The 20,224-nt window shown below is 37.1% G+C and overlaps 1 protein-coding gene across 2 annotated transcripts in view; it reads right to left on the reverse strand.

The window, feature by feature from the left end:
- SLC25A12 (solute carrier family 25 member 12) overlaps window positions 1-20,224 on the reverse strand; it is a 171,741-nt gene that overhangs the window by 65,000 nt on the left and 86,517 nt on the right. For both annotated transcript variants that reach the window (XM_049712263.1, XM_004267301.3), the window contains exon 3: window positions 6,686-6,828. In XM_049712263.1, the coding sequence (XP_049568220.1) occupies window positions 6,686-6,828 (143 nt within the window). The remainder of the gene's footprint in view (window positions 1-6,685; window positions 6,829-20,224) is intronic.

Raw genomic sequence — 20,224 nt, forward strand, 5'->3', positions numbered from 1 at the left:
CTACATTATGTAATTCAGAAACATTTGAAATTTTTATATTTATAATAAAGAATTAGCATTATTTCTTCTGCTCATAACATTAATTTTAAAAATAAAAATTAAAAGTAGCTAGGCTGATTATAGGAGGGAAGAACAATGCCCAGCATCTTGGTTTTTCTAAAACAAGTCTCAGGAATTAGACATCAAAAGTACAATTACCCTGAAATACAGAATATGTAGCTTTAAAGCATATTTCATGCTCAGTAGTAAAACTTTCTGTATTTATGAGAAGAGGTCAAAGACCTTTTCCTGAACTAGCAAAGGTCATAAGTGGTTGGCTGGCAGACTGAATTTGGCCCACACATATGTTTTCTTTAGCATGTAAAGCATTCTGTTTTTAGTTAGGTTTGTTGCCAACATTAGGAAATCCTAAGATTTCACAAAACTATCCAGTTTTCTGGTTTCTCTTGATAAATTATGAACTTGGGCAACAGGTTTCTGGTTCCAAGTAGCACCAGCTTCCTGGAGCCTAGCAGAAGCGGCCTTCTACAGAGAGACCAGGGCTTGCCAGTTATCTACACCCGCCCCTGCAGATTTGAGACTCTTGCAGCGTAGATTTCCAACTAAGTGCCATTTTGTTTAAAATATAAATTCTATGGACTTTATTAAATATCTACCAGTATATTCAAAAAGGCAAATCATATATTCATGAAATTTAGAGTCAGAAGGACCCTTAGAAAATCTGAAGAAGTGATCTGTTCAAAGACATTCAGCAACCCAGTGGGCCACGTCGAAGACTCAACTCCTGCCTTCAATCCAGTGTTCACCATCCTGCCCCCCAATCCCAAATTTAAAGTTATAGTTGAAAAATAGAAAGGGTATCTGGTACCTATAGCAAGTAGAACATTATTATAATACTCAGCCAACCCTCAATACTCAGAGTTGCCTTTGTTATACAGTGATTTATTTAAAGAAAGAAAAGTCAATTAAGAAACACAAAAGCAACTTAAAAATAAGTCACTTCATATTATTCACCCTTAAAAAGGAATGAAATTCTGATACATCCTGCAACGTGAATGAATCTTTAAAACATTATGCTAAGTGAAATAAGCCAGATGCAAAAGAGCAAATATTGTATTGTCCCACTGATGTGAAGTACCTAGAACAAATTCATAGAGACAGACAGTAGAATAGTGGTTACCAGGAACTGGGTGTTGGGGGAGAATGGGGACTTGTTTAATGGGTATGAAGTTTCAGTATGGATGATGAAAAAGCTCTGGAGATGAACAGCGGTGACGATAGCACAACAATGTGAATGTACTTAATGCCACTGCACTGTACACTTAAAAATGGCTAAAATGGTAAATTTTATGTTATATATATTTTAATACAATAAAAAATAATAAGTCACATGGGGTTTCCCAGGTGTGCACGTTTGCCAAAACTCAGGAAATGTACCTTTAATATTTATATTTTTCACTGTGTGTAAATGTTACATCTAAAGAAAAAAACCTCAAAACAAACATTAAATTCTAGTCAATAATATGCATGCTGAAATATTTAAGAAATGTATCAATGTCTGCAATTTACTTGAAATGTGTAAAAAAAAATAAGACGGACTGATGTAAAGATAGACGATAGATACATGAAAAGAAGTAGAGAAAGATGTTAATGGTAGAATACATGTGGTGGGTATATGGGGTATTCACTGTAAAATTCTTTCAACTTTCCTGAATGTTTGAAATTTTTCATAATAAAATATTGGGAGGAAATGGGGAGTGGGGATAGGCCACTTATTCTCTCTGATATGCTCCTTATCTATTTTTAGTCCACAGGCATTTTATACCACATTGTAATGTAACAATACTTTTCAGAAAGCAAGAAACAGTCTGCTTATCTGGCAACATAAAGCAAACATGTTCCAGAATAATTTTTAAAGCTCTTTTTCCTTTATTCTGCCATGATTCTCCTATCTATAAAAGAATCCGATCAAGACTTCAGCAAAACAAAGGCAAACCACAAGCCACTAACTGTGGAGTGAAGAAACCGTTGCTTACTTCGCACTTTGATAAATAGTTTGTTTTCTTTTCTTTTCTTTTTTTTTTAATTTATTTTTGGCTGCATTGGGTCTTCTTTGCTGTGCGTGGACTTTTCTCTAGTTGCTGTTGTCTTCATTGTGGCACATGGGCTTCTCATTGCAGTGGCTTCTCTTGTAGTGGAGCACGGGCTCTAGGCACGTGGGCTTCAGTAGTTGTGGCTCCCGGGCTCTAGAGCGCAGGCTCAGTAGTTGTGGCGCACGGGCTTAGCTGCTCCACAGCATGTGGGATCTTCCTGGACCAGGGCTCAAACCCATGTCCCCTGCATTGGCAGGCGGATTCTTAACCACTGCGCCACCAGGGGAGCCCATAGTTTGTTTTCTTTTAACGAGGATGAGGGGGCACCTTCACTTTTTACCCTACCTGCTGTTTGACTTTTTTCAAAGAACATGTATTCATTTTATAGCTTTGAAATAATATATTTTATTAATTTGATGTTTTAAAATTTTCCTAAAGAGATCCTTTTTAATTTACTGAATGGAAACTAATAAAATTTCACAACATTAATATGATAATTTTGTAATTTTTAAAACAACCAAGATTTCCTCATTAAACGTTTTTCTATATGCATGTAGAATATTAAAGGAAAACACTTGTGAAAAAGAAAGGAAGGAAAACTAGAGTTTTCCACATTATAGGAGAATAGGGCCTCCTGATGAAATTCTGACTAGAGCTAAATATAGAAACTATGGTTCTAGAAGTTACAGTTTCAAACAAGAATCTAAATATTTTAGATTAAATCACACAATAATAGTCCCTGAGATCTGCAATTAATGCACAAAATCATTTTGCTTTTCATTATACAGCCAGAACTTCAAAGTTTAAGCCACAATCTCACAAATAATGCTTGGCTAATGGCTTTTACTTTTAGACAACCCATCATGCTATTTATACTATACAATGCTGTTTCTACATGGCTCTCCATAGCAAGCACCTGTATCAAAACACTCCTGCTTATTTTACTATCTGTTGGAGGAAAGGGAGCAAGGAAGAAGAGAAAGGGGGCAGTTTACATGCTAAGAAAACATGGAGGGTAAGGGCAGAGCATGGGGCCACATTTGACCACTCCTAAACCTCCTTTTCCGATACACTTAACTAAATCACTCAAACTTGTTTATGCTAGTTGTATTAACTGAGATTTGGTCTGGGGTAATTATAAACAATATTATGTGATTCTATTTCAAGTTATATATCTATAGGACTCATCATCAAAAAGTATAATAGAATCAAGGAATACCTCTTGGAGCTGGAAAAAAGATGGACCAACTGAACTATTCTAACCTTTCATCATTGCCCTGGGTAAAGGGGCGGGAAACAGAACAATGGGGAAAAGATAGTTTTTTTTAATTAAGAGAACTTAATCTTGTGTTATTGGGGAAGTCAATCAACAACGTTAAATGAGGAAGGGTTGACTACTTGGAATAAGTTAAACATTATCAAAGCCTCTGATTTTCTTAAAAGTATTAAAGAAACTTTAACAATGATATTTAACTTTTTTTTTTAACATCTTTACTGGAGTATAATTGCTTTACAATGGTGTGTTAGTTTCTGCTTTATAACAAAGTGAATCAGTTATACATATACATATGTCCCCATACCTCTTCCCTCTTGTGTCTCCCTCCCTCCCACCCTCCCTATCCCACCCCTCTAGGTGGTCACAAAGCACCAAGCTGATCTCCCTGTGCTATGCGGCTGCTTCCCACTAGCTAGCTATTTTATGTTTGGTAGTGTATATATGTCCATGCCACTCTCTCACTTTGTCCCAGCTTACCCTTCCCCCTCCCCGCATCCTCAAGTCCATTCTCTAGTAGGTCTGTGTCTTTATTTCCGTCTTGCCCCTAGGTTCTTCATAACCTTTTTGAAGTCATAGACCCTTTTGAAAAACGTGTGATTTCTCCCCAGAAAAATGCAGATACAAATTCACTCATTTCGCATTATATTTCAGCAAGTTCAGGAAACTCTGAAGACTATCCAAGAACGGGAGGTTAAGAATCACTGTTGTCTCTAGGGCTTCCCTGGTGCCGCAGTGGATAAGAATCCGCCTGCCGATGCAGGGGACACGGGTTCGAGCCCTGGCCCGGGAAGATCCAACATGCTGCAGAGCAACTAAGCCCGTGCGCCACAACTACTGAGCCTGCGCTCTAGAGCCCACAGGCCACAACTACTGAGCCTGCGTGCTGCAACAACTGAAGTCCACGCACCTAGAGCCCGTGCTCCGCACCAAAAGAAGCCACCACGATGAGAAGCCGGCGCACCGCAACAAAGAGTAGCCCCCGCTCGCTGCAACTAGAAAAAGCCCATGCGCAGCAATGAAGAGCCAACGCAGCCAAAAAATTAATTAATTAAAAAAAGAATCACTGTTTCTAGAAAATTCCACCTTTCTCTGCTTTTAGAAATAATCTATATGTTTCATAAACATATATTTATCATATATTTATAATTTTTATGACCTAACTCTATGAATCAGATTTCCTACCCAATCTCAATCTGATTTATTCCAAGGAGAGAGGGGAAAAAGGAAGTTTAAGATGTTTTTAAAATTTGAAATAGAACAGATTTACCTTTTCAAAAGAGAAACAGTTTTTGGTTTTTTTTTTTTAAGTAAACACTATTCAACAGTATTAGATTCTTTACTAGCCAAACCCATTTTTGATCTATCCCACTCTGGCAACTTAAACACTTGATTACACTTGACCACATTTTAACAACACAACTGATTCTGGCAGAACCACATGAAGCTTCACATAAGATAGACAAGTAGGATGGATCAGAGCAGACAGTCACAAAAGGAAGCATCTGAAAAGATATGGATATCTGAAAGCAAGTCTCAGGCCAAATTAATGACAATAAATACTCTAATAAAAGTTTCTAAAAGAGCTTTAATAAATTTGAAGAAGGAATTCTGATTAAATATGATTAATTTTTATATGCCTTACTGTCTAATCACTATTGAGAGACCCAATGACTGAATGGTCCACAGTAACTCAGCAGTTCATTTGACTTTTCTTAAGAGACCAGGCACAAAATGTATACAAGTTCCCCGATATCTGCCATTGATAAATTATACAAAATCTTTCCAAGATATAAAGTACTCATAGTAACTTTCATGCACTGTGCTAGATTCTATGAGAAAATACAAATGAATACAATAACCCAGGATTCAAAGAACTTAGAAACCAACACTTCTACTTTAACTATTAAACAGCCTTCTAAACGAATTTCACTGCATGCAAGTCTTGTCCTACTCTAACCTTCCATTTTTCTAAAATCTGATCGTATTTGTAATAACAGAAATAGGGTTTAAAGACTTAAAACTAGTTTTGCCTAGTTTTTCAAAGTTCTTCACACAAGCACCTCTACAGGTAGGATAAAGAAACTGGGCCCTTGGAGGCCTGGGGCTGTAGCTTGGAACTCACAAAGCAAGGTGTATAAATATTCCATTCCCTCCATAATACAGTCATACTTGATTTTAATATAAAAATGCTGTTTCCCCTTGATTTGAGTAAACTGACACTCTAGTAAGATGCACCTTGTAACTTCTGTGACTGCACACATGTGTATACTACCAGGCTAAAAATAGCTCCAAATCTGAGAGTCACAAGCCTACAGGATACAGTCAAAGCTTAGCACATGAGGTCCCCAGCTGCACTCCAACTGCTACTCTGACAACAACAAAGTAATGCCACAGCCCCACCGAAGTACTTATAACACAACCTCCTCAATGGGTACGCAGCAGAGACATGCAAGTGGCCCTTGATGTTTCATGCCACTGTTGTTCCCTTTCCTGGAATTCTCCTCCCTATTTGTCCAACCACCAGCAAGCTCCTTTTTGTCTTGCCAGATTTCACTCAAGCATCACTTCTTCTAAGATGCTCTCCTGACCACCCAAAACATAGTTAACCATGCTTTCTTGGGTGTCCTTTGTATGTTTCATATGGTTCTACTATAACACCTTATTCCCAAAGTATTACTTTTTTTCTTTGTTTACTCATCCTCTTTCTCACTAAGCCATGAGCTGCTTCTTACGGTCAGGAACCTCATTTAATTTGTTTGTATTTCTAACGTCCAACAGTGCCTGGCAAATGGTGGTTGTTCAATAAATATTTGTCAGATAAATGAGTACACAGATAAATGAATAAATACCACTCTCTAAATTCTTCCCTGATTTATTTTTCTTCATAGCAGTTATAACCACCTAACGTTATAATTTACTTTAAAATTTTGTTTATTGGTTTTCTATGATTTATTCACTGATGGAATTCTAGTACTTAGAAGACTGCCTAAAATATAGTAGGTACTCAATATTTACTGAATGAATGAATGAATGAATGAATGAAAGACACTTAGTTACCTGAAAACCATTCCGCTCAGATTATTCAATATAAAATACGGCTTTTGCATGTAATTTTTTTTTTCAGAAAAAGAAAAAAAAGAAATGCTAGTATATTTGATAATGGCACTAAATAACAGCTTTTATAAACTTCTAAGAAAAGATATGGTTTATTAATATTACAATTCCAGATGGTCATGGGTAAATTCATTGTTTTCCTATTTTTTAATATAATATGGAAGAACATTAGTTTTTTTAAAAAGTGCATAAAGGTTCTTACCCATCCTTGGTTTGATCAGCTACTCCTGCCAAGAGCTGCACAATCTTTGGATTGCTATTTGGATCATTATACAGTCCAAGATAGCGCTGAACAAAGTCTTCCGGGGTCATGTAATGTTCTCCATTGACCTCAGTAGTGGCATACTAAAAATAAATAAATAATGCATACTTAAAATTAAAAGTATTCAATATCATTTCGTAGCCAACAAATGTTTTCTGAAAAGGTAAATTAAAGGCCAGTATCATAATCAAAATAAGAATAATAAATGCAGATTTTTCTCTGTATGGTCAAAAAACAAACACCCAGAGCCTGAGTTAAGAACATCAGGAAGGTACTGATACATGCTACAATATGGATGAACCTTGAAAACATTATAAGGTAAAGAAAACACACAAAATGCCACAAACCACATGATCCCATTTATATGAAATGTCCACAACAGGCAAATTCAGAGCTTCAGAGAAAAGAGTAGTTACCAGGAACTAGGAGGAGGAGTGAATGGAGAGTAACCACTTTACGTAGGGGGTTTTTCTTTGGGGGTGATAAAAATGGTCTGGAATTAGATACTGGTGATAGTCATACAACATTGTAAATAAACTAAAAAACACTGACTTGCATACTTTAAAATGGTAAATTTTATGTAATGACTTTTATGTCAATCAAATGTATGTGTAGATATATATGAAAAAATATGAGAAAGACGAAGAAAGGTGAAAGGGCAGCCAAGTGAGTAAGATGGAAAGTGAGAAGAACATCTGGAGACTTCCTGCCTGCAAGAGTCGGGGGGTGGGGATGGGGACACAACCTGCCAAACCTTGAATGACAACAGCATAGCAAACAAGACCTGCCATCATAGGTACTCATTCTAAGTTCCAGGAGCGAGAAAAAACAAAAACATTCTGCCTTTTACGTCAATAATTTTAGAGAATAAAATAATAATAATACCTGCCTATCATATAAATGCGTCTTTATACATTCAGGGTTTTATGTACTATGGTGTGACCAAACATGACCAACCAAAGTCTTCATCTTTGGGTTGCAGTTGATCAATTTAGCTACTTCGGTCAACTATCAAAGTAGTAACATCAGAAAATTTGTCAGAATTGAGGAATACAAGGCCCACTAGTGCCAAGCACAATAAATTCAAACAAACAAAACAAAAACCCACACCAGAGCCTGGCCCATCATCATAAAATTGCAGGACATCAGGATAAAGAGAAAATCTTGAAAGTTTTCAGAGAGAAAAAATAGGTCATATATAAAGAATTATGAATCATGGGCCTCAATGTTTCCCAACAGAAACAGTACAAGCTTGAAGACATTGCAGTAAAGCACTGAAAATTCTAAGAGAAATGATTTCTCACCTAGAGTTCTAAACTGAGTCAAACTTTCAACCAATTGTAAGAGTAGGTTAAAAGTACTTTGAGATATCCAGGTTCTCAAGATTTTTTTTCTCCCTTTATGTACCCTTTCTCAGGAAGCTATGATAATTCGCTCCATCAAAAAGTGAGCATGGGGGTTCCCTGGTGGCACAGTGGTTGAGAGTCCGCCTGCCAATGCAGGGGACACGGTTCGTGCCCCGGTCTGGGAAGATGCCACATGCCGCGGAGTGGCTGGGCCCGTGAGCCATGGCCGCTGAGCCTGCGCGTCTGGAGCCTGTGCTCCGCAACGGGAGAGGCCACAGCAGTGAGAGGCCCGCGTACCGCAAAAAAAAAAAGAAAAAAAAAAAAAAAAAAAGAGAGCATGGACCAACTAAGGGGATCCAGGAAACAGATAATCAAATCCAGTAAAGTGGCCAAGGGAAATCCCAGTACAACATTTGTGCTGCAGGTCTCCGGAGCGCCATTCCTGGCTGGAGCAGACAGAGGGCTCCAAGAGGGCAAGCCACTAGGGAAACTGTAATGTCAGGGTATCCAAGGCATTTGGTACATGGAAAATAACATAGGGAGGAGCTTAAATCTTTATGCAAATGCCCTCCTCTCAATGAGACCTACTCTTCATCAGCCTATTTCGCATCACCACCCATGCCTATATCATATTCCCAATTCCTCCAGGGTGCTCTGCTTTTTTTCCCCCTGGCACCTATCACCTTCTAACATACTATATATTTTACTTCTTTATTATGTTTACTGTATCTCCCAACTAGAATGTAAATAACACAAAAGAAGGAATTTTTGTCTAGTTTGTTCCCTGATGTATCCCCAAGCACCAAGAATAATACCTGGCACATGGAGGGCACTCTAAACATTTGTTAATGAATTAGTACTAGGTACACAAATCACTAAGTAAATGAAAAGTTAGGTAATTTTTAACTCTATAAAAACATTAAATTATGAATAAGTACTTCTTTTGTATAAAAATAGAAAATATTATAATACATGACTTGGCTGAAAATAAACAGAACTTAGTCATAATAATGTAGATACCAAACATTAATTTAATAACAATTACAAATATGCTCATAAGAATGGAGGGAGAAGAATGCGGGAGGAAGTAGTATAAAGAAGCTAAGTCCTCATCTGCTATAAAAGAAAGTCAATAGTGTCTAGAAACAGCAGTATAGAAATATGAAGGGAAATATCAAAATGAATAGCTAGAAAAGTTACAAGAGCTTGCTTCTAGGAAACAAGATGAGGATGAGAAGGATAAGAGCAAAGGACGGTTGGTCTGCTTTTTGGTTAAGCATTTCAAATGTCCTCATTTGTGAATCTGTCTAAACCAAGCCACTAGCTCTTTCAATAAGGAGAGAATTAAATTTTTAAATATTTCCTTGGTTGTACTCTGAAAAATACCATAGAGGCTATCACAACAAATGCTCTATCAGCCTGCACAAGAAGCAGCCCAAAGGTGGACACATTTTTACTAGCTGGTACTACCAAAAGCACCTAACTAATATCACCCCAAAATAAAGTCATGTTCTCTCTACATGCTATAAAAGTCATTCCTGAAAGGGTCCTGGGTTTATATCCTGGCTCTACCACTAACTCACTGTGAGTCCTTCAACGATGCCATTCTCCTCCCAAGCCTCTAGATAAAACACGCGTCTATAAAATGAAAACTAAATAATCTTTGAATTTTAAAACAATACACATGCAAACACAGGATAAAGAAAAAATAAACTGAATCGCATTGATAGTGATAGTGAGTGGATTCTACTAATTCTAATCAACTGCTTCTTCTCCTCCTTGAAGTTCTTCAATGTATAGCATAACATTGTTATGCTATACATTGACATGTATACCCTGACATGTTTACCAAGATACGAAAACCACCAGAGTTAAGGACAGGCAGGAGTGGGGAAAGGCACAATGTCAGGGAGACTACTGTAACTGGAAAGAGGGATCAATACAAGGAAGTATAAAAATAGAATTTTAAGAGACTGACAAGTCAACAACTAACTAGAATGAGTGCCAAAGGTATGAGAAACATACACTGGGAACCAAAAAGAATGATTCATTTTGCGGATAGGTGGGAAGGGATTGATGGGACGGAAAAGAAAATAATGTTTAGAATAGGCCTTGAGAGTAAAACTTAATTTCAACTGCAAATGGAGAGAAGTATTTCAGGCTTAAAAAAAAGCAAACAAATACAGAAATTTAAAACATATATTTATTTCTTTTTTGGGGGAGGAGGAGTTAGTTGGAGAAAGAAATGGTAACAAAGAGAGGGTATACAAAGATATGTAGAAGAAAGTGAAGCTGAAAGGCAGTTTGAGACCAGATAGTGGAAGACTTGGAATGCTAAACTGAATAGTCTGTACTTTATCCTGGCCATGGGAAGCCACTGCAAATTTTACGACAGGAGAGAGACATGATCTGACCTGTGCTCTCTCCGGAGGCAAAGTAAAAGATGGACTGGAGAAGAGAGAAACTGACTGGGGGCAGGGAGACCAAGCAGTGGCTACTGCAACGATCCAGGTAAAAGAGACTGAGGCCTGAACCAAGGCAATGGGAGTGAAAATGCAAAACAATGGGGACTTTCACCCACTGCTAGCAGCTTTTTCTTTTATTTATGATTTTAATGCTGTCAATTCATACCATTCAAAATTCAAAAGGATATACAGTGAAAAGTCTTCCTCCCACCTCTGTCCCCAGTCACTCAATTCCTCACTCCAGGGGCAATCAATTTCTTGCATATGCTTCCAGAGATGTTCTGTGCATAAACAAGTAAATTTTATATATAGGATATATATATATATGCCAATATATATACATATAAATATGTACGTATGAATATTCTTATCCATTTCTTTTTTACACAAATGATAACATACTGTTTACATTGTTCTATACACCTTGCTTTTTCAAATTCAGGCCTTTTAAAAAGTGATTTAGGGCTTCCCTGGTGGCACAGTGGTTAAGAATCTGCCTGCCAATGCAGGGGGACATGGGTTCGAGCCCTGGCTCAGGAAGATCCCACATGCTGCGGAGCAACTAAGCCCGTGTGCCACAACTACTAAGCTTGCGCTCTAGAGCCTGCGAGCCACAACTACTGAGCCCATGTGCCACAACTACTGAAGCCTGTGCGCCTAGAGCCCATGCTCCACAACAAGAGAAGCCACGACAATGAGAAGCCCGCGCACCGCAACCAAGAGTAGTCCCTGCTCACCGCAGCTAGAGAAAGCCTGTGTGCAGCAGCAAAGACCCAACACAGCCATAAATAAATAAATAAATTTTTAAAAAGTGATTTAGCAATATATATGTACATACACACAAATATACATACATGTCATATATAAAGAACCATAGAAATGCTCATATTCTCTGACAAAGAATCCTCGGCCAACATTTATGAGAAATTTAAAAGAATTAAGAACTAAATATAAAATAAGAAAATACAAGAGATGGGTTATGGTGATCTTTGTTCTCTCACTTCACAATTTGAGTGTTGCTTTCTTTAATTAGCAGATGTCAATTTTCAAAAGAAACAATATGAAAACATTTCAGAGTATTTACAAAATACAGCAACTAATTGTTCATTTCTTTTGTCACGGAGGTGTCTAATATCTAATACTAATACCTAAATTTGATTGCCAGGACTATCACCACTATATACACAGAACACAAACACACATACACACACACACACACAGAATGTATACTGCACTTACTGAATCACCAGGATTTCACAACATTCTTGACTTTAAAACTATCAGGAAATAGAGCAGCCTTAGCACAAATCACGAAGGACACAGTGGCCAACAAGGAAAACAAATGCTTTTGTTGACATGTACTTGGAACAGGCTTTGCCAGTATCTTAGGTTATAAATGATGCCAGAGAATCACTTACCCTGAGGTATTTTGCTAGTGTTTTCCCCAACTCTCCTAGTCTATTTTAACTTGATTTTAACTGAAAGATAAAGTGCATAGCTCAGAGGAAAAAAACACAAGTCTTCTCACCTACAAGGAGTCAGTACTTGACTTCTGCAGGAGACAGTTAACTAATTAACTCATTAAATTAGAGACAATTACTTGGCAATGTCAGTGAGCCTGCTGCCTGAACAGACAAAACAGAAGAGGGAATTTAGAACTGAAACTAGAAATCTACTCACAGTCAGTCAAGAGACTAAAACATTTTAGGTATTATGTTAACAAAGAAAAGTAGGTACCTCAAAAACAGGTGATACGTTTAAACCGAAAAGTATTTTTTAAAAGAAGACTGACCTGTTTATTTTAAATAACTTCATTGCTTTCAACACTTATTTTAATTGACTGGATAATAATGTTTAAACAGACCAAAAAAAAAAAAAAAAGAAACATGGCCTAAAGTAACACATACAGCTAGAAATAGGAAAAGTGGCCTTATTGAGACCTTCTCTTTCTGCTAACCAAAATGACTTGCATGTTTACACTAAAAACGATAAAAAGCAATTTAAAAAAAGTTTTGGATCTCCTAGGCTAACACTTATGCTAAAATTTTAATATATTAAAGTAATTTAGTAGTTTCACAATATCATTTGTTTTTTTTTTAAGTTTTTATTAAATTAATTAATTTATTTATTTTTGGCTGTGTTGGGTCTTCATTGCTGCAGGCAGGCTTTCTCTAGTTGCAGTGCATGGGCTTCTCACTGAGGTAGCTTCTCTTGTTGCAGAGCACGGGCTCTAGGTGCACAGGCTTCAGTAGTTGTGGTGCGTGGGCTCAGCAGTTGTGGCTCACCGGCTTAGTTGCTCCGTGGCATGTGGGATCCTCCCAGACCAGGGATTGAACCCATGTCCCCTTCATTGGCAGGCGGATTCTTAACCACTGTGCCACCAGGGAAGTCCCACAATATCATTCGTATTTTGTTCCTATCATTTCAAAGACTGAACTAAAATGACTTTAAATGAAATTAACCAAATATTATATCCATACTCCAAATAACTTTAGAGTTAATCATTTGCCATTTCAAATATGTTTCTTAAGCAGTCATAAATCCCTCTTGGGCAAGAAGTCAAGGACACATGAAAGACACAGACAAGAAGTAGCTGACAGTATCTGAATAAAAATAGGTAGTCTGTTCTCTCGATTAAACTTTTTCCTAACCTAACGCAAGTATTTTAATGTAAAAGTGCACATAGCTTTGACATTTCCAGAAATATTTGAATTTACTTTGAGTATAGTTCATATGTGTTTGAAAAAGCCTTGACATTCTGAAGCTTGAGAAAGAAAATGGATCTTAATGAAAAATTAGAATCTTTATACATTTATTCAAAATTATTGCTGATAAAAGACAGTAGGGTTTCATATACAGATTTATGTTGTACTTGCACTGAACTACCTCTAGCACCAAGTGATAAGATCATGTTATCTAGAAATGTTTTGCCTATCAAGCCTACAGAACAACACATCAAGACCTCACTTGACTGTAGTAAATTGGATAACAGTAACTCCTTTGCAATTTACCAAATTTAACCTTAAGTAACCTTTAGAATGTATGCAACCTACATCACAGGTTAAATATAAAGTAGACTTTACGTAGAGTCTATACACAACCCTAAATTTCCATTGAGTAAGGAAAAAAAAAAAGTTAACTTAAAATTCAATGACATGAGTGAGTAAACCCAAATAGTCTAAATGATATTAAATTACCCGTTTAAATGGTTTAAGTTCAAAAACAGATTTTATTTGATGTTCGATATTTCTAAAAGATTTTCCAGAGATTATAAAGGAAAATTCTGACAGGCTGTGACTAGAAAGTTGGTTACTTTTAAAGAAATTATACAGTGTGTCAAGATAAAGAATTTTCTTTTTTCAGTAATATCAAAACAAGGTAATATATCTAGAAGCACTACTTATTAAGCCGAAAATCTGCTTAAATCAAATCTTTCAGGTTACTTTGTTTTCACTTTTAAAACATTTATCAAGCACCAACTTTGTGCTGGGCATTAGGCCTGGTACTAGGGATGTAGAGATCAAAAAAACTTAGTTCCAGCCCTCAAGTTGCTCAGAGAGGATGGCATGATGGACACTGAAACTAAGGTCAGAAAACAGGGACTAAGCCTGGGTCGTTAACTAGTAGAGATTTCTTGAGCAAACACATAGCTTCTCAGAGTCTCTTTAACAAGAAGTTACAGAAAGATAGATATTTTTGTAAGGGAGAAAATGAGATCTTGAACACCAAAGTACTTGGAAATTGTAAAGCTAATGCATATTGACATAGTTATTCTAAAATGCTTAGAAGACACAGAAAAGCAGAGGATCCCAGTTTCCCTCTTGCGTATTGAATTTTTCAGCTTCTGCTCGAACATGAAGGAGTTACTCTTCTAACTCCTCCCCTTTATCCAAACCAAGGTTTCTTTGGGGTTGACTTCCACTATTCTTGGGTTTACCAGAAAATCAGTCCTGACTGGTCTAGGCAGCTTCATCTCTGCTCAGCCAACATGTGGCTGTAATGAGTCAAAACACACTGTTCCTCCATGACTTTGCTCCAATTAAGATACACTGACATTTTCAGATCTTAACATCCTTGCAATTTCAGTAATTCTCAAACGACAACGTCACAAAGTTCAGTAACTACAAATATCACGTAGAGCATTTCCCATATAGAAAAATGAATTACATGAACAGTGGAGGAGAAAGACAGGTACCAAGGCAAGAGCTGAGCATATGAAGCTAATCCTCTTGCTGTCCTTCACTATCATTACTGCTCTTACTCCTAATGGAAGCCAAATTTAGTCAGGAATGCATGCCCTTTCACTACACAAGCACTCTATGCAACAAGCAAAGACCGCAACAGATCCAACAACACAAACCCTGTTACAATAGTACAATGTGGAATTCATCTATCATAAATAATATTTTAATGAGAAAAAATAATTTTTAACACATATGGTCACATAAATTTTAACAACTCTATTGAGCCACATTAATTTTTTTAAACAGAGATTTTAATTAGTGACACAAAATTTTTCTGATATTTACTAAAATCTACAAATGCATTAGGAAAAGGCAGTTTTATACGTCTAATTAGCACTTTCAGTTGCATATTTCACGTATACTAGAAACAAAACCTTCTATTTAATTTTGCAAAGAAAATTCTCCAGAAGTCTTCCTTTCTCACTCTGATTGCTTCATGAAATACTATTCTCTTTTTGCTTTAATATATGTATTTTTTACTGTCCATTACAGCAAGTCCTACTGTCAGCTACTAAACAATGCAATTTCTAATAGAATGAGGAGGTGTAAGACTCTTGTTAATCACTGAAATCAACTAAAGCTACCATAATAAACTAAGTCTATCAAAACAACCCCTAAAAATGGCCAAAAACCTTGTAAATAAAATAATGACCCCAGACAAGTCAATAACTGGAACTAGAATGCTTCTCAGGGCAGATTAAGTTGAATAATTAATTTGCATTGTTTTTAAAATAAATACTTCAATCTCTTGGTCTAAGTAACCATGGGAACATACAAGGAGCGTATACACTTATAAGCCAGGGCAAATCACGTTTGACAATCAAGGTGCAGCTCCTAGGAGTACAGAATGCTTTACTGTTGGTAAGCCTTGATTAAATAGCAAGATTTCTGCCATGGAGAAAGAAGGCCCTTTATCCTGGTAGGGAGCAAAGACAGATCAACAAAATGCAATGTAGGAACCTGGCTTGGGTCCTGATTTTAAAAAAGCAACGTTAAAAAAATCAAACAAGGGACTTCCCTGGTGGCGCAGTGGTTAAGAATCCACCTGCCAATGCAGGGGACACGGGTTCGAGCCCTGGTCCGGGAAGATCCCACATGCTGTGGAGCAACTAAGCCCGTGTGCCACAACTACTGAGCTTGTGCTCCAGAGCCTGCGAGCCACAACTACTGAAGCCTGTGTGCCACAACTACTGAAGCCCGCTCACCTAGAGCCTGTGCTCTGCAAGAAGAGAAGCCACCGCAATGAGAAGCCCACGCACTGCAACGAAGAGCAGCCTCCGCTCGCCACAACTAGAGAAACCCCACGTGGCAGCAACGAAGACCCAATGCAGCCAAAAATAAAAATTAAAAAAAAAAAGTTATCTTAAAAAAAAATGAAACAAGCATGGAAATTTCAACGTGAATGGAAATCCATGTGGTTAAGGAAAAATTTTAGGTGTGACAACGTATTGTGGTTTGGTTGGCTTTTCAGAGTCATCATCTTTTAGAGACAGACACTAAAGTATTTATGCATGCAGTGATAGGATGTCTGGAAATTGCTTCAGAATAATCCAGTGCAGCTGCAATATAGATGAAGCAAAATTAGCTATGATAGTTGGTGAAGATCAGTGATGGGTACACAGCAATTCATTATGCTACCTTCTTTAAATTCATATATGTTTGAAATTTTCCATAATAAAAAAGGCTTTTTAAAAGGTTACAAAAAAATGAGATGATTCTACACTTATTACCATACCTGTATTGCCCTACAATATTAAGTAAAAAAGGCATGTTGTATTAACATACATAAAGCAAGTCTCTTCCATTTACCATACAACCTTGAAGAGGTTGCTTAACTGTTCTGGGGCTCAGTTTTCTCATCTATAAAATGGAAATATTAATGGCACCTACCTTATAGAGTTGTTCTGAGGATTACATATGATTTATATAAAACACTTAAAACATTGCCTAAGACATAACAGTTAGCAAACAATAGCACAGTTCTAGAAGCCCAATCCTGGCCATGGCACTGGTTTCAGTGAACGATGTTTCAGAAATTTCAGCAGCACTAAGTAAAAGAGAGCTGGACAGAACAGGGAGATGATGATTTTTAAAAAATTACACACATAAAGAATGAATTACAAGTCTCTCTTTCACATCTGTGTCTTGGTATTTCTTGGTTGGACTATTTTTCCTTCTCTGATTCAGAAAGAACTGAAGGTTCAAAAGAAAACTCTGCATATATCTTCCACAGTCTCCCAGTCTTAAGACCATGGCTCTACCCCTTCTCAGAACCTACAGACTTGTGAGAAATTACCTCTTACGGTGGTATTTCTGAATGTGGGGATTTGTGAAGATCTTCAGATTTATATCTCAAGAATGTGAGTAGGACTTCCCTGGTGGTGCAGTGGTTAAGAATCCGCCTGCCAATGCAGGGGACATGGGTTCGAGCCCTGGTCCGGGAATCCCACAGGCCGTGGAGGAACTAAGCCTGTGCGCTACAACTACTGAAGCCGGCGCACCTAGAGCACGTGCTCCGCAACAAAAAAAAGCCACCGCAATGAAAAGCCTGCGCACCACAACGAAGACCCAACACATCCAAAAAAAAAAAAAAAGAATGTGAGTAATTAACTGATTAAATGTACATAATCATAAACACTTACTAGCATCTTAGTCACTTTATAGGTCCAGCACAGTTACCTGGGGAACACAAGGGACTGAGATCCTTTTCAGGAAAGAAAAGTCCTCACCTCAGAAGAAAAGGAAGGGGACAAAGAACTAAGCTTTACTAGATTCTCCATGTGTCAGGCACTATTTACACATTACCTTATTTATCTTCATAACATCCCTACATGCTAGATATGGTTACTCTTTCTTAGACAGATGAGGAAACAGACTCCAAAAGTAATGTAAACACCTAAGGTCATATAGCAAAAAGGGATCAAATAAGGATTCAAGTTCTGGTTAGATTACAAAGCCCATGTAGGTTCCAGCTACACTCTGTGGTCTCCTGGATGAAAAGGAGTCAACCAAGGCCCAGCTCAAGATATTCTAAGAGTGCTGTGGACAGGAGGAAATTAAACTGAAAGAATCACAGTCTACTCAAGGCAGTCATCCACGAGAAAGTACAGAAATGTATGAGAAAGCTTACATTTCAATATGATCTATCTAAATACAATGTATTTAAAATATAAATTGAATCATTTCACTTCCAAGGTGAAGGACCTTCAGCGGTTTCCATGACACTCATTATAAGAAGAATCCAAACTCTTCTTCATGGCCTACAAACAAGGCCCTGCTTGGTGTGGCTCCTTCAGCCTCATCTCTTACTGGCCATGCACCCCCTCACTCACTGATGCTTCAGGCACACTGGCCTCATTTTTGTTTGTTGAACATACCAAACCCTATCAACATCTAGGCCCTTGCACTTGCGGAACTCTCTATACCTACCTTTCAGTTCTCAGCCCTAATATCACTTCCTCAGGGGCCTTCACTAGCCACCATCTTGAAAAACTATCACCTTTTCCATCATTCCATTTATTGGACTTGTCACAATCTGTAGTTGGTTTTGGTTTGTTTATTTGTTTCTCAGTGTGTGGTCTTTGTTATTGTCTGTCTCACCCCTACCTAGAATGTGAGGTCCTACCTTCACTAAACTCCTCTATCTTATCTACAAAGGTAGAACCACACATATGACTGGCCTATCACATAGAAGACAATTAAAAATGTATTGATTGGTAGTAGAACATAGATGGCATTTAATAACACATTTTTTCATCTTTTCAATTATTTTTTAATCTGTCTAGCTGATTCAAGGATAAAGTCTTCACTATGTTGCTAGTATGCCCTTAATGCCTAACACTTTTTTATTAATAAGAACTCTACATAGTTTATGGCAAATACTTTATAAACTAAAGATAAATGTTATCATCTTCAATTCCTATAGTCTGAAAAACTGGTGAAAACCTGTTATTCAGTGTGGCTAAGAAAACTATAGATCTCCTTCTGTGTGTCTCTTACTGGGTTCTACAACCCAATTTACACTGCAAAGTCCTTTTTTAACTTCAGGTTCTGAATTACTAAGTTCTTACTTTTTAAATTATTCACTTGCTCAAAATTTAATACATATACATTGAAATTTTGTTTTTATTTCCCCCGAATTCTTTCCCCAACCAAGTTAACATTATCTATCCTTCCATACCTTTCTTAATGTCCATTAAATTATATCAAACATATATGTTTAAATATACATACAACATATATGAAGTAATGTTTAGAAAAGTAGAATCATTCTACATAAACTTTTTTACATCTTTCTTTCCTCATTTATAGTACACTGAAAATCCCTCTAAATCAGCTGGAATAAGCCTGACTCATTCTTTCTCGTGTCTGCATAATTTTCCATGTTATGGTTATTTCATAATTTTTCTACTGCTTCCCTTTGATAGCATTTATTTTGTCCCCCCCTTTTTTTCTATTTTTTGAGGGACAATTGAGTGCTGCCACTAACAACCTTGTACATATATATTCTTATGAGTATTTTTATTTCTCTGGGATAAATATCCCAAAAGTAGGACTGCTTGTTTAAGTGGTATCTTTTTATTTTAAACCATTGCCAACTGCTTTGCAAAGAGTCTTTGTTTCCACAAATGCAGTATGAGAGCACCTTTCTTCTCCACATTTGGCCTCAGTAGGTGTTATCATCTTTCAATACTTGATAATCTTATTAGAACTGTAATATTGTGGTACACATTCTACACTTTGGAAAACATAGTCCTAACTCATATTTCAACAAAATAGAAAAGTCTCCTGCTAAAAGCCCTGCTTAATTCCCTTCTCAGCCACAGGTTACTGCCAAAAGTAAATAAATACATAATATGTAAACAAATATTTATTGAATAAAGCACATTTCTTTCAATCAAAAATTTATATGTTATCATAAAAACCCTAAGGAAGAATCACTCTTTGCTTTACATTAGCAGCAGCATCTTCTATACCTACTTTCTAATGTAAAATAAACAAGATAGAAAAAAATGCATTTTCATAATTTTATATGGGATATGATCTTCATTGTTACATTGGTGATAATGAAAAAAAGAACAGGATCAAAATAATATTTGGTTTCTACATTGCCATACATTTTTGGTCTAGCATATATAACGGTACAGTCTCAACATGTATTGCTTTTATCACAGAATACATTGGTAAATGAACAACAGAAAATCTATCAACTAAAAAAAAGACAGAGGGCTTCCCTGGTGGTGCAGTAGTTAAGAATCTGCCTGCCAATGCAGGGGACACGGGTTCGAGCCCTGGTCCGGGAAGATCCCATGTGCTGCGGAGCATGCCTGTGTGCCACAACTACTGAGCCTGCGCTCTAGAGCCCACAAGCCACAACTACTGAGCCCACGTGCCACAACTACTGAGACCGCGCACCTAGAGCCC

This window comes from Orcinus orca, chromosome 7, assembly GCF_937001465.1.
Source record: "Orcinus orca chromosome 7, mOrcOrc1.1, whole genome shotgun sequence".
Lineage (NCBI taxonomy): Eukaryota > Metazoa > Chordata > Mammalia > Artiodactyla > Delphinidae > Orcinus > Orcinus orca.